The sequence below is a fragment of the Hyperoodon ampullatus genome, assembly GCF_949752795.1.
Source record: "Hyperoodon ampullatus genome assembly, chromosome: 19".
In the NCBI taxonomy this organism is placed as follows: Eukaryota; Metazoa; Chordata; class Mammalia; order Artiodactyla; family Ziphiidae; genus Hyperoodon; species Hyperoodon ampullatus.
In genome coordinates, this window is record NC_136932.1 from 20,641,157 (window position 1) to 20,655,637 (window position 14,481).

Here is a 14,481-nt window from a genome sequence, read left to right on the forward strand (position 1 = left end):
CCTAAGTTTTTTTCCAAAACATAGAAAGCTTGATTCAGTCTTGCACTGAAATTAATTGCCATACTACCTCTTAGTATGTAGATGTCCTGTTGAAAGTACTCTGTCCTCTGTGACAGGAGAACCACCGGATTGCAGTCGGACTGTATGATAAAGTCAGCACCCGCCCTGGTAACCGTCCTCTCTGTTATATATTTGTATTTCCAGAGAGAAGGTCTCTCAGACCCTTGGATCCCCAGATAAACTTGTTACCGTTATTCCTCCAGAGCCTACATCTCAGACTTAGGAAACACTGCTCAGTTCGGACAGTCAAGGAATAACGTAAATGACTTTGTCTTATTCACAGACTTGTCCAGCAGCAGCTTGTGTGTGCTCTCTGATAATTCCGCCTTGTAGTGTCGAGAATTAAGGCGCTGGTGAAGGCTGACACAGTGTAAGCTCTCTGAACTGGTGTCTGAAGTCACACGTGTTGTGAAACTATTGGACAAGGATTCACTTTATGCTTAACCCCCAACGGGAACCAGGGGGCCCCATTCCACCACGGCAACTGGAAAGACTGTTGTGGCTTAGAAACAAATGAGCAGAGGCACTTCTAGAAGAAATAATGCAGGAGTATTTATTTAGAGAGATGGATTGTCCCGTGTCACTTGGTCATACTAGAGAGCCACCCAAGTTTGAACAGTGAGGGCGCAGACGAGTCTTCCTCCTCGGTGACAAGCTGTCTGAACAAGGAGCCAGCGTGCGTCGGGTCATCTGCTCGGGAGAGTGCCGGGGGGACAGCAGCCTGCCGCTGTACGTAGAGGAAAGTGCCTTAGCGTCTACTGGACCCCCGGCCTGCTCGCCCTGCACTCCGCTTGGGGTCCACACGGCACACACAGCAGATCTGAGAAGCACGGACAGCTCTAGAAGGGGACTCTGCTCTTAGTCCAGGTTGGGAAAGGACACGGGCAGAAGGAGATTGTAGTACGTGACGGAAGTAAAATCTGAAGCTGAGGACTGTAGGAAGAGGTAACGTGTACCTTCTCTCCATGGTTGGTTCCTCTCGTGCGGGTAGAGCTGAAAGGTCAGTTACTTGAAGCAGAAGCGGAGAGTTGTGAGGGAAAGGTACAGCACAGGCCTGGGCTTACAGAGTGGGAGGCTTGTGCAAAAACTTTTTTTTTTTTGTTTACTACCATCTCCCAAGTTTTAAAACCAGATGTTTGACGGAGGATTTTGGATCTTACTGGGTTTGATGGCAGGGAATATGGAAAGGATACCTGGCGAATATTTTGTCTAATCAGAAAGCAAACAAGGATTAAATGCTGGAAGGAGGCAAGCTGTTGGAGCTCTCAGACACATGCGTACACAACACACTTCAGAAATACCCAGGAGGACTCCCGCAGGCTTAACGGGTGGCAGCCTACTGAAACAAAACGTGTGTTAACAAGAACATGTAAACTTGAGAAAGCACATTTCCTTGTATTTCCCACCCGACTAAAAGAAATGAGAGGTGAAACCATCACTGGAACAAAGCAATTGTTTTTCCAAATAAGTACAGTCATAGCGCAGGGTTAGCAGTTAACTCTCTTACCCTATTAAACACAAGAAGTATTCTCCATCCCGTCCTGCGTATTTGCTACAGCCTTGGCAGCCTGAGATACATTTCTATTATGAGGCTACTTGATAGTGTCAGTGGGCATCTCTTAAAACCTCTTATTAGCTCAAGCTAGTAACACCGTGTACTTCTATATTGCGCCGCCATTAAAAGCAGCACTAGTGCATCCTGTCATTTGGTTCTTTATTGGTTATTTAAAGGGGAGCTGATCGGGTGGTTTGGTGGGAGATGGGGCAGGATCGCTGGGGATGAACCTCTCGTTCTGTTCACTAACCTGGGCTCTGGTTTCGATGCTTCTGCCAGCTGATTTGGCCTTTCGAGTGCTTGTCATGCTCAGTGGAAGAAGTCCAAACCTCCAAGACAAGATGAGGGCGTTTCAGTAGAAGGACCAGGAAGCTTTGGGGCCCCGGCAGGAACCACTCAGAATCATTACCTGATCTGACTTGACGCTAGTGGCAGTATGTTATGGGCTTCCTGGGAGCTGAACGTACTGCTCCTGGGGGTGAAGTGATTCTCTGTACCCGTCACCAATCCAAAGAGAACCTGCCAGACAAGAGGCGGAGCACAGTAACAGGCTGGGTGTTGTACTGTCCGCTTAAAAGAAAATTCTGTCAGTAATCAATCACTACTTTGCTTCTAACCATCCTTTTGGGGAAATGCTCTTTGGAGTGTGTTAATGCTCCAAGATTACCTTTATCACTGCCCACAGGTCAGAATCTCCAGTCGAATAGCTCTTTGATTGTATTCCTCTTTCTGAGGCCTTGATAAAACCTGAATAGCCCTTATTCACAACTAAGGGGTCATCCCAGGGTTGCCTCAGCCCTGAGGTTTCATCTAATCCTCTTTTCGGCCCCTGTAACGACTCAGCTCTGTGTCTTGGCCCCTCTCCCCGCTGTGTCCTGGAGCATCCTGTGCTGGGCAGGTCTGTGCTGTAACCTGAGCCCCTGTTCTCCCTGGGCTTACAGAAGTCTGCTGCACCAGGCGGTTGAGGTTGCCTTGGAGGTGCGGTGTGAAAACGTCCAGGTCAAACGGGTCAATGAGCGCTTCAAGGTAGTCAGCCACTTTCTCAACTCTGAAAAAAGGATCGAGTGGGTCATTTGCCACGTTTTGTAGGACAGAAACCAATCTTTGGGTGTTGTAATGCTAGACAAGCCCTGGAACTGGGTCTGTTCTCCTTAACTGCTGGCTTAGCCCCAGTTGTCACTGATCATTGAGCTTAAATGATCCTCAGGAGTTTTCACCTGATGGGATGTCTAAGTCCAGTCCACAACTTCCCCAGGTTGTTTCTGGGGAGGGTACCGGAGGCTCAAATTACACCCAACAGTTGGTAGGCTGACTCAGAAGAGAGGCATGAGATTCCATGTACTACACTTGACTGTGGAGTCTATCCAGCAGGTGGTCGTTCTTTATCTTGCTGGTAACATGAGCCCTTACTGTTGAAAACAAACACAACTAATGGGCAACGTGAGGCTGACTCCAGTGGCTTCCCAGCAAAGGGCTGTGCAGGTTTGGAAGAGATGCACGGGAGGGTGAGCATACCTACCTGGGGTCCTGTTTGCTGCGGCCACTCTTCATCTCTTCACCCTTGGTCGTCAGAACGATGTTGAGATAACGCAGATCGTAAAGCAGCTGCAGTGCCCGATTCTGGGTCATTGGAAATGCACCTTCTTTCTGCAAATGAATTTCCCGTCCCCACCCATTAAGGGAGATGACTTGTTATCTGAGAATAAACAGCTTCAGGGTTTGGCTGCTGGTTATTTCAGAAGCTTTTTATACTCAGAAGGCCAGTTTAACCTCATAACAACAACAAAAATAAGTTATGCTAGATACCTGGACTTAAAACGAAAAACCTAATGGCAGGGAAGAGACCCGGCCCTTAAAAAAAAGGTCTCAGGTGCTGTAGACAGTCATTTTAAAAGAAAAAAGCTCCTGGCATGAAGGAGAGGCCTTTTGAGGAAACTCAGGAGAGAAGACTTAATCTGAACTCCTTCGCAAGTCAGGAGCTGGTCCTGTCTGAAAAATGTTAGTAATGCAATGGGAGTACGCGCCAAAGGCAGAGGGCTGCGGAGCGCTACGGGTGAGGAGGGCTGGGCGACTGGAGCGCCCCACCGCGGGTCTGCTGTGCTTTGCTACTGTTCCTGAGCCTTCGCGCTACCCCCCGGCCCCCCAAGCAGCGCACGTGACCCCGCTGCATCCTGAGGAAACAGGTTAATGATCTGCCCAAAGCCTGCAGGGACCACGTGGCAGTGCTGGGCTTGGAAAGCAGGTCTTTTTAAAAAAAACTTTGAGGCTTTCATCCTTGCCACTGGTACGGAACTGCCTTTTCAGTGATGACCAGCTTGACCCTTGGGAATGGGTGTGATTGAAGTCGAGGAGCTGGAAGCCACTACCGATTAGATAGCGGGGCAAGTGGTCCTTATCACCTGGAATCCCTGGGTGTGAACCGCCCAAACCCAAGAAAAAGCTACAGTTTTTGTTTTTAAGGGGAAAAAATTGACACACCTACCTTCCCCTGTTTTTCTTCTGAGAGTTTCTCATAGGCAGCTACTACTTGAACCAGACAGCTTTTCAGCATCTCCTGCAGTGTCACCTTGGGCAAGGCATGGCCTCCAACCCGATTAATTTCCTGGCATAAGCTCAACAGGAAGGACTGTACATACCAGGACGGCTAAAAGAACAAAGGAATGTCCAGTTGCCAACTTGCACCAACGCAGCAAGACGGGCTAAGAGTGGATTCATTTACCCTACCTAGGCTTATACGCCAGGACCTTGACCCCTCCAGTCAGCCCCTCTCAGAGCAGACCAGTGAACAGATACAAGTGACGTCTGCTGTCATTTCCTTGGTGGCCTGGCACCCTGTTTTTCCATTGCTGTTTCCACTTTAGGGTGAGTGGTTCTGTAATTAGCAGAGTCTGTGCTGCAAAAGGCAAGACTCATGAACTGACTCCTCGAACAGTCTCCTATTTACTTGGCCCTACGCCCTCTTTGCCCCCAGAGTAGAAAGTTACACATGTTACTTGCAGCCCTTCCTCAGAAGCTGTATGCTGAATGATTATTTCTCAAGTCTCGGTCCTTTCCACAGAGCAGGTTTTCCCCTTACCAGTGGGGGGCCCCTCGTGGTGGCCCTTACTTACCTGGACAGGCAGTCGGATCTTGGACGTGACACTGCTGCCAGACTCTGCTTCCTCCTGGATTTCTAGTTCATCCCAACTGGTGGCCGTGGCCAGGACTGAGCCAGCATCATCTAAAAGTAATGACTGGGTGAATCCATGAGCCAAAACCTGGTAATAGAGAGCAAATATCCATATAGGCCACTCAGATCCTTTGTGGAGTTTGTTTCAAACTACTTGAGTCATCTTGAGACCAGCTTCTGCTGCTTGTGCTGTGTGTGGGATGGCGAGTGGCACACGTCCCTTTTCTTCTCACTAACTGCTGATGCCAGCAACGGGGATTTGGTTGCCAACTACCCTACAGATGTCAGGGGCCACCTCTTAAGTTAGACACCAGTGGAGACAATGATATTTAGGTTGAAGAGCAGAAAACAGAGACCCTTGTCCAGGGAGAAAGTCTTTCATTCTCATCAGATGGAAGGAAAACAACCCAGGGTTTCTGTCTATAAAATGTAGGCTAAAACGAATGGAAAAGTTTTTACATTTGAGCTATCTGGCAGAGATAAATGAAAATAACTGTGTGAAATAAGAATTGTTATTCCCTTACTATTGAAAGGCCTTATTGAGCTTGGCCAGCCTGGACTATGACAAAAAGGGGACAGAAATGGGGATTGCCTGGCGGGCACAGAAGGAATACGTTTACATGTCACTCACTTTCACAACCGCCGAGCTCCAGACCCTGTAGCCCATCACGCTGTGCTGTAGGAGGAGCTCCTTCACTTCCTGCCACTTGGCCTGCATGGGAATTATTTCCTGAGTTTTCCCCTTCCCCTGTTTTTTCAGAGCCCTAGAATCCCTTGCTGGTTTCTCGGTGCTCCCTGATTTTCCCAAGATACACTGCTTCAGGTGGGGACACAGTTCTCCCAGTGACTGGCAGAGCCTGGCCATGAAAAGGACCGAGTGTAGCTTGACCCCGTCGAGAGCGTCCTGCTGCCCTTGTATAGCCTGCTGGATGCTCTGCAGCTCCGCCTGGATGCAGTCCGTGATGTGCCTGACACAGGCCGTGGAGTGCATCTGCAGCATCTCCTGCACAGTCCCCGCGTCTGCGTACCTGTCAAAGGCACAGTTCCTGGCTTGCGCGGGGGAGACATCCTTGGGGGGTGACGGGTCGCCAGAGGGAAGGTAAGCCAGGAGGTCCTCCAGTTTCACCTTCAGTTTCGAATCTAGGGCAGAACAGAAGCTCTGTACACAAGGGCTAACGGCTTGTGCTTTCATGGAGAGCCCACTGCCTGGAAATTGAGCCCGGTTTGACACGCTGACCCAGGCAGCATCGGGAGGCAGGTCGCTGGGACTCTCGGACCAGAGGAAGAGAGCCATGTTATGCTCAAACTGGAGGTGCTTATTTGAAGTGGAGCTGCTGGTGCTACTTTCAAGTTCCCGCAAGGCTGAAATGAGGAGCTCTTTGGAACTACTGGAGATGGAGTCAAAGCCTTCTTTTGTCAGAGTCTGAAAGCAAAGGAGAGAAGAGTTCTTCAAATCCCAGTTCTTTGCAGGGAATCTCAAAACCAGAGCACTAAGTGGCAATCTGTCCCAACATCCAGTGTTCTCCGCCACGCTCAGAAAGATGGCATGGTGGTGGCAGAGAACAATGTCGTCACTGATGGACGTGGACATGTTCCCAACCACCCGTCAGAGGCCTGGCCTCTTTTTCAGCACCAGAATCTGTTCATCTTTATGGCTCATTATCCAGAAGAGTCACCCCTGGAGTAAGTCGGCAGGGAAAGAATATACTTAGGAGGTGGCGGGAATCTCCCCAGACAAAAGATCACACCGGGACTGGCCACCGAACAGCTGGACCACGCGATTTCCCACCTCACCTGCAGTCGGTCAAGGAACAGCTGCTGCATCAAATCCTCCCAGAACAAGAGAGGCATGTCCAGAAGCCGCCGACAGATCACATCCCAGCTGTGATGGATCGACTCATTGGCAAGTAACTCCCACATGGCATCCCGGATTGCCGCGAGACCTTTCATGCTCGTCACGTACATAAGCAGGTTGCTGATCCCATTTTTAATGTCTTCATTACACCTGCAACAAAATCATTTTTCTTGGGCTTCATTAGTTTTGTGGTTTTCACACCTTTATTAAGAAAAATAGCTGGACTCCACTTGAAAACCTCTTACCTGGGTCGTACTATGTAAATATCTATTATGTATCAGAGTGTTTATAAATATATAAACACTTCAAGGAGTTTGGGATTAACATATTCACACTACTATATATAAAACAGGTAAACAAGAATCTACTGTACTGCATAGGGAACTATATTCAATATCATGTAATAACCTATAATGGAAAACAATCTGAAAAAGTATATATATATATGTATGTATAACTGAATCACTTTACACTTGAAACTAACACAATATTGTAAATTAACTATACCTCAATTAAAAAAAACAAACACACACAACACTGCACTAAATAAAAGCATAGGAGTGGCAGAACTCTAACATGAAGAGGGTCTAAAATCCCCTATGTCACATGTTGAAAGACAAATTCCCTCTTGGTTCTCCCAGCGGGGGCTAAGCGCCGTGAGGGTAGTGAGAGACGGCTGAGGTGGGGCTGGCCTGACCCAGAGCACCATCCACACGATCAGGGCTCTCCCTCCTTCCTGTGGTCACAGGAGAGGCTGGGTGGGTCCTGTCCCCCGCCAGGAAAGCTCTGGCTACTTACATGTGGATCCACTTCTGCAGCGTGTCTTTCAGGTACTCCTGGCTGATGGGACGCGCAAGCGTTCGGAGAGCTGGCTGGAACTCGACGACGGACGCAGGCAGGTGTTTGAACCAGCTGCACAGCTTCATGTCCTCCTGCAGGACACCAATGCCCTTTCCTAAGGAGAGGGCCAAGGGAGAGGTCATCGGGACCATCCTTTGAACAGCAAACTAATAAAGGACCTGGAAGGAATTTCCAAAAATCATCCAGTCTTCCTCTGGGCAGCCAGACTAGACTCCTGAAATAGGGGGAAAAAGAAAGCACAGAGTCCAGGCCTCCCCTCATCAGGGAGGGAGTGTGGCAGCTTCCCTCCAACTCTGCCATCCTATTGGTTGAGAAGGCAACAGACAGAGAGGAAAGGAATGGAAAGGAGGAAAATGAGGGCTATGTAATGCTTGGCATTTTATAAGTAGAACTTCCATTGCAAGTTCTTCCGTTGGGAGAACTTCTGCTGAAAGATAAAAGTAAGCCAGAAATGAGACTGTTTAATACACATCTCTGTCTGAAATGTTTAATACACATCTCTGTCCGGGCTGTCACCACATTCTGCTCGTTTCCCTTCTACCTTTGGCTGTGCCTCCTCCGTCTGACCTCTGAGTTCTGGAGTTTCCTGAGGCTCAGTCCTCCGTCATCCTCTCCTCTTACTGATGATGTCATCCACCCCAAGGCCTCAAACAACAGCCACTGCAGACGCACCGTGTGTGTCTCCCCGGCCAGACCGCTCACTGCTCTCTTCTGGACCCCCAGTCGCCTCTCCACTCCACATTCCCACTCCAAGGTCTCAGCTGTTTCCAAGGCAACATTTTCAAAAGTAAACTGAGCAGCCCTTTCAAACCAACTCCTTGTCAAACCCTCCTACACTGTCAGTGGGAATGTAAATCGGTGCAGCCACCATGGAGAGCAGTATGGAGGTTCCTTAAAAAACTAAAAATAGACTTGTCATATGATCCAGCAATCCCACTCCTCGGCACATATCCAGAAAAGACGAAAACTCTAATTTGAAAAGATGCACGCACCCCAATGTTCACTGCAGGACTATTTACCACAACCAAGACATGGAAGCAACCTAAATGTCCGTGGACAGATGAATGGATAAAGAAGATGTGGTACATATGTACAATGGAATGTTACTCAGCCATAAAAAAGGATGAAATAATGCCATTTGCAGCAACATGCATGGAGCTAAAGGTTATCACATTAAGTGAAGTAAGTCACAGAAAGACAAATATCGTATGATACCACGTATAGTGGAATCTTAAAAAATGATACAGACAAGCTTATTTACAAGACAGACTCACAGACATAGAAAACAAACTTATGGTTACCAAGGGGGAAAAGGGTGGGGAGGGATAAATGAGGAGTTTGGGATTAGCATATACAAACTACTATATATAAAACAGATAAACAACAAGGTCCTCCTGTATAGCACAGGGAACTATATTCAGTATCTTGTAATAAACTGTAATGGAAAAGAAGCCTAAAAAGAATATATACCTGAATCGCTTTGTTATACACCAGGAACTAACATTGTAAGTCAACTATACTTCAATAACAAAACACAAAACTCCTTTCTAGTAAACTTGGACGCCTTCCTTCCACACCCTCCGCAGCCAATCCCTCACCAAATTGTCTGCTCAACACATGTCGGAGCTGCCCAATCAGCTCCATCTCTACTGCCCCCATCGTCTGTCACCTGGTTCATGGTGAGCTCTCAGCATCCACTCCAGCCCCAGGGGGAACCACTGGCGCATAAAAGCCAAACGCATTTAATTCCAACTGGGACAAATGCTGCCAAATAAAAGTACAGGGTGCACGGGAACCTATAACAGGAGGACCACCAAGCCCGGAAGGTCCTAGAAGGCTATCCACTGCTCTGTTCACACGGCGCTGTATATTCTCTGGTCCCAAACGATAAACTGGCTACGTGTCTTCTCGTGCTACTCCTCCCCTCACCCACTGCCCCTCAGCTTCCCCTGCTTTTTTTCAGTTCCTCATATACTAACATCCTCCTTGCCTCAGGACCTTTGCACCTCCTCTTCCTTTTGCCTGGAACTCTCTTCTTTGCCTGACTACCTCTTACTCAACCTTCAGGTTTCACTTTAAATATCCTGTCCCCAAGGAAGTCTCTGGTCTTGGTCCCTCCATTCAGTGCTACCAAGTCAAGTCGTACTCTGCCTTTATAGCAATGACCAATATTGATAGTAAGCAGATATCTGCATATCCACAAGTTCAACATCTGCCTCTACCACTAGACTCTGACCTCCATGAAAGTGGGTCCATATCCATCCAACTCACTGCTGTATCCCCAGAGCCCAGCACAGTAACTGGCTGATGGCAGATGCTCAGTAAATGAATGAACCAGAAAATAAAAGCGGTTGGCTAAGAGCTTACCAGTAGGATGCTGGCCTGTGACGTTGTCCAGAGTAGAGAGGAGCCTGCCACATGGCAGGGATGGATCTGGCAGCAGACCTTCCGGTAGAGTGTAGAAAAGAGCGTGAGCTTGGTTCAAAGTGGTGGCCAGCAACTCCACTAATGAGCAAATCTGAGACTTGACACCAGCACCTACGAGGAGAAGCCATCCTCTTTTACCAATTTTCCTTCAGTAAAGTTAGAAACAGAGAACGCTGTGGAAGCTTTGGCCTCCCTCAGCTGGTTCTGCTCCATCCCCGTGTTTACGGCCCAAACTGTGGAGAGCAGCCATACCCACCGTGGTGCTGCTGGTTGAGCAGTTTCTGAATAGCTGCCTTTCTGGCCAACAGGAAGTCCGCTAGGGCTTGGCGCGGAGAACTCTCTTCTAAGAGCATCACAGAGCACAGGGCCTCGGCCACGGCTTGGTCGGACACGGCTTGGCATGTGAGCAGCATCTTGCTCTCGTGCAGGATGGCTGACCTAGAGAGATGATGACAGAGGTCACAGGGAGCTTTTTACATCTTGGGAGAAGAACCCCAGTACATCAGGAAAGGAGACACGCTCCATAAAATTGGAGTGGTGGAGTATGGCCATCACCAGAGAAGGTCTTTTTACCGGAAGTGGCTGGCCGCCGCCAGCTGCTGGATGAGTATAGGGAATCGGGAGAGGACAGGGCTGTATCGGGAACTAGAAGAATCCAGCTGGAGCAGCTTGTGAAGGTGGCAGCAGAGCAGGTAGAGCTGTGTGGCGTGGAGATACTGAGAGGCCTCCATGGAGCTCCAGATCTTCTCAGGAATTTCTAGCAGTAGCTTGATCTGGGCAGCCATGCTGTAGAACTTCTCCTGGGACGGCTGCTGTGGCTGCAGGGAAAGGCACAGAGCTAAGTGAGGACAAACAAAAGCAAGGTCAGTGTGGGGCCGGCTAGGGGAGAAGTATGGGGCTATTTGGAGGGTACAAAGCTTCCACGAAGCCAGATTCAATGCCGCTCAGCAAGGCACCAAGGTTCGTGTAGCAGAATTACTGGAGTCAAGCTTTTCCTACCGGTTGCACCTTTGCTCCATCCCATGGAGGGGCATCTGGTCATCGCACAGACAGGGTATCAGGGAGCCGATGCTCCGCCCCTCGAGTGAGCCCTCCCCTTCCCTTGTTTGGCACTCGGCCTCCCTACATTCTCTCCTGCTGCTCTGAGGGCATCGTGGGCTTCTTTGCTGGCTGCTCCTCTTCGCCGACCTTCCACCAGATCTTCACGTTCCACTCATCTCGGTCTGTCCTCTTCCTTCACGATTCTCCTCCCTGAAGCGCCAGCTCCAGGCAGATCACCACCGCATCTTCTAGTCCTCCCGCTGCCCTGAACCCCCGTCGAGCCTCTTCTGCCGCTGCCAGACATCTCCCCTTGGAACTTTCGCTGCTATTCTATAATCAGTGTATCTAAAACTAAATTCATCTCCCTACCAAAAACTTTAGCCATCTGACCTCCCTCAGCATCTTCACATATACCATCACTCTGGCCCCAGATCCCAGGAAATTCAGGTCCTTCTGATGGTTCTGTCCACATCTCTACGACCTAGGTTTCTGCTACCACTTCCATGATTCTACTGCAAGTCATCATCATCTCACACTTCGAGGAATCCAAAAACATTTTGCTTGCGCTGTGTTCACTCTCTGTCCCCTCCAACCTATCCTTTTCCTTTGCTGTCAAGTTCACCTTCTTCACAGGCCATTTAGATCGTATCTTTGCTCAGTTCTAGAAGGCTCCTTACTGCCTAGTATCTTAGCCTGGTGGTCAAGGGTTTCCTGTCTTTCCACTGCTTTCTTCCAGGGACCCATTTAAAAAAAAAAAACAAACTTATTTATTTGGCTGTGCCGGGTCTTAGCTGCAGCACATGGGATCTTAGTTGCGGCACACGGGATCTAGTTCCCTCACCAGGTATCGAACCCAGGCCCCCTGCATTGGGAGCATGGAGTCTTAACCCGTGTTTAAGACTGGACCACCAGGGAAGTCCCTCTAGGGACCCTTGAATCCACTGGTTCTCATGTGTGGGGAGGAGGAGGATTTCATCCCTCAGGGAACATGTGGCAATCTCTGGGGACATTTCTGATTACCACAGTGGGGGACTGGAGTGCTACTGGCATCTAGTGGGAAGAAGCTAGGGATGCTTCTAAACATCCCACGATGCCCTGGATAAGCATCTCCAACAAGGAATGATCCAGTTCAAAATGTCAACAGCACCAAGGTTGACCAACCCTGCTTTAATCAAATTGACACTTGGTTTTAATTGTGTTCACATACTCCACACCCCTATTCCAAATCTCATTTATCCTAAACGCCTCTCCTAACTGAGGACTCAAGCCTGAAGTGACTTCCTTCAGAATTCTTATGGTCAATGTACACAATTATTCTGGGAATCAATCACCCATTATCCTAAAATGTCTTCTTCTGCTATTCTAAATTGTTTACATTTTTCTCATCAACTTTTCATGGATTTAATTTCTCAACTAGATTGTAAGCTCCTTTAGAGCAGACTTCTGATTCTTTGTGCCTTGAACACAGAAGGCACTCAAATTTTTGTGGGTTTGACTGAGAATAAATAAGATATAACAGGAATAAAAATAAATGTTTCCAAAAACAAGCCAGCACAAATTAGCTTAGGGAGGGATGAAGTCTCTCATTTCAGAAATTAGCGAAGAATTTCCAATCTTCTATGGTTCTATCGTGTGAGCCCAGCCTAATGACCTGCATTTTTCTAAAACCCAGACTATTAAAAAGCTCCAAACTGGAGCTAAACTGTACTTTTGCAATGTCTTCTTCCACGTCGCTGCAAGGATCTTCTCCCAGGTTTAAGGACAAGTGTTTACCTTTCTCACTCTCCACACCCTTTCACTTTGCCACCCTAAGTCAACGTTCTTTAGGAGTACAAAAGGCTGCTCCACTGTTAGGATCAGCATTCTTCCACGTTGGGTCTAATCATTAGCGTCTGGGGCGGGGGGAGGCAGGGGGAACACTTCGGATCACCTGATTAGAATAACCTGAGTTCCTTAAGATGCAAATGTTCCGCTATTAAAAGATGAGAGGGGCTTCCCTGATGGCGCAGTGGTTGAGAGTCCGCCTGCCAATGCGGGGGACGCGGGTTCGTGCCCCGGTCCGGGAGGATCCCACATATGCTGCGGAGCGGCTGGGCCCGTGAGCCATGGCCGCTGCGCCTGCGCGTCCGGAGCCTGTGCTCCGCAACGGGAGAGGCCACAGCAGTGAGAGGCCCGCGTACCGCAAAAAAAAAAAAAAGATTAAAAAAAAACATTTAAAAGACGAGAGCTTGGTGGCCGGTTACTAGCCTCCAACGACTCCCGCAGAGCTCTTTGGGGCCGTGGGAGTTATTCTTGGGAGTGGGGTGGGGACGGGGCTGGGAGGAAGATTGGGAGGAGGAAGGCACGACTTGGGGGGAAAGTGTCAACACGGGAGAACTCTGTTCCAGGAACAATGTCAGGAAACGTGATACAGGGAACAAGTTGAACTGTCTAGCGAGAGACCCCTGGCGTCTCCATCTCAGGTGGGAAGACAAGCCCGGCGACCCCACGGGTGAGGTGAGGGGGGCGAGGCCCGGAAGCGCGGGAAGGCTCCTGAGGAGACGGCCGAGGGACCGTGGAGAACGGGTCAGCAGCAAGGGAAGGACCGCGGGCGTCCCCCCAGGAGCCGAGCGCAGGGGGCGGCAGGGGCTCTTCCTGAGGCAGGTGAGGCCCCGCCAGGGGCGCCGACCGACCCGCGGGGGTGGGAGCGGCCGGGCCGGGGGCGGGGGCCCGGGGCTGACCTGCGGGTCCCGCGGCGGCCGGGGCGCGGCCGAGCCGGCCTGGCGGAGGCGGGCGCAGTACTGGTCGGTGGCCTTCACGGCGCCCACCAGCCCCTCGGCGCAGCGGCGCATCTGGCCGATGGTGTCGGCCGCCTCGATCAAGTCGCGGTACCGCTCGCCCACCATCTGCCGCAGCTCCTCCTTCTTGTGCTCGATCTCGGCCCGAACCTGGCGCTCAAGCCCGCGAATCTCCTCCGCTCCATGGCTCTCGAAAAGCGCCGCGGGGTCCCGCAGATCCAGCCGCTTCAGAGCGGGGGAGGTAGCCGCAGCTGCCATGATGGACCCGTCAGCCGCCCAACAGGGTACTTCCGCCCGGCGGCCATCTTGGTTGGGGGCGGAAGCGCTTCCGGCCCGCTGAGGGCCATGCTTGTTCGGGGCGCACCGGGGCGGCCGAGGGGCTGGACCGCCGATGGGCGGCATTTTTTTAAAGGAAAACTGTGGTTGTTGATTCGTGAAGGCTGGCAGTTCCTCTGCGGGTCCATCCTCTCGTGGATCTGAAGTCCCTCCCAGCGCGGTGGAGCCTTTCCAAGTCGGAGGTAATTATAACCAAGCGCCCACGGTCTGATTGTAACGACTTCTCGGGATGCTCGGGTCCCTCATTAGGTCTATCGCGGCCCCGGGACAGGGGTCCTTCTCCTGAGACGGCGCAGTTGCACTCTCGGCCGGTCCCCTTCCCTTAGGCTCCCTCGGCCGCCCCTGTGTCCTGGCCGGGCTGGGGAGCCGGGTGGGCGCACAATGCTGACCGTAGGTGCTG

At 50.4% G+C, this 14,481-nt stretch overlaps 1 protein-coding gene across 2 annotated transcripts; it reads right to left on the reverse strand.

Moving 5' to 3' along the window:
• Positions 1–593: 593 nt before the first annotated feature.
• On the reverse strand, positions 594–14,018 carry COG1 (component of oligomeric golgi complex 1; the record flags this gene model as incomplete). 2 transcript variants are annotated; one of them, XM_079725635.1, is made up of 14 exons in its annotated part: positions 594–778; positions 1,866–1,944; positions 2,025–2,134; positions 2,555–2,663; positions 3,135–3,262; positions 4,098–4,259; positions 4,726–4,872; positions 5,416–6,207; positions 6,579–6,789; positions 7,438–7,594; positions 9,868–10,038; positions 10,184–10,365; positions 10,501–10,745; positions 13,689–14,018. In XM_079725635.1, the coding sequence occupies 14 exons, from the start codon at positions 14,001–14,003 to the stop codon at positions 641–643; spliced, it is 2,946 nt and encodes a 981-aa protein (XP_079581761.1). In that variant the 3' UTR covers positions 594–640. The 2 variants fall into 2 exon arrangements, with proteins under 2 accessions (XP_079581761.1, XP_079581762.1); XM_079725636.1 differs by having other exon boundaries at positions 594–781; positions 13,689–14,003.
• Positions 14,019–14,481: the final 463 nt, after the last annotated feature.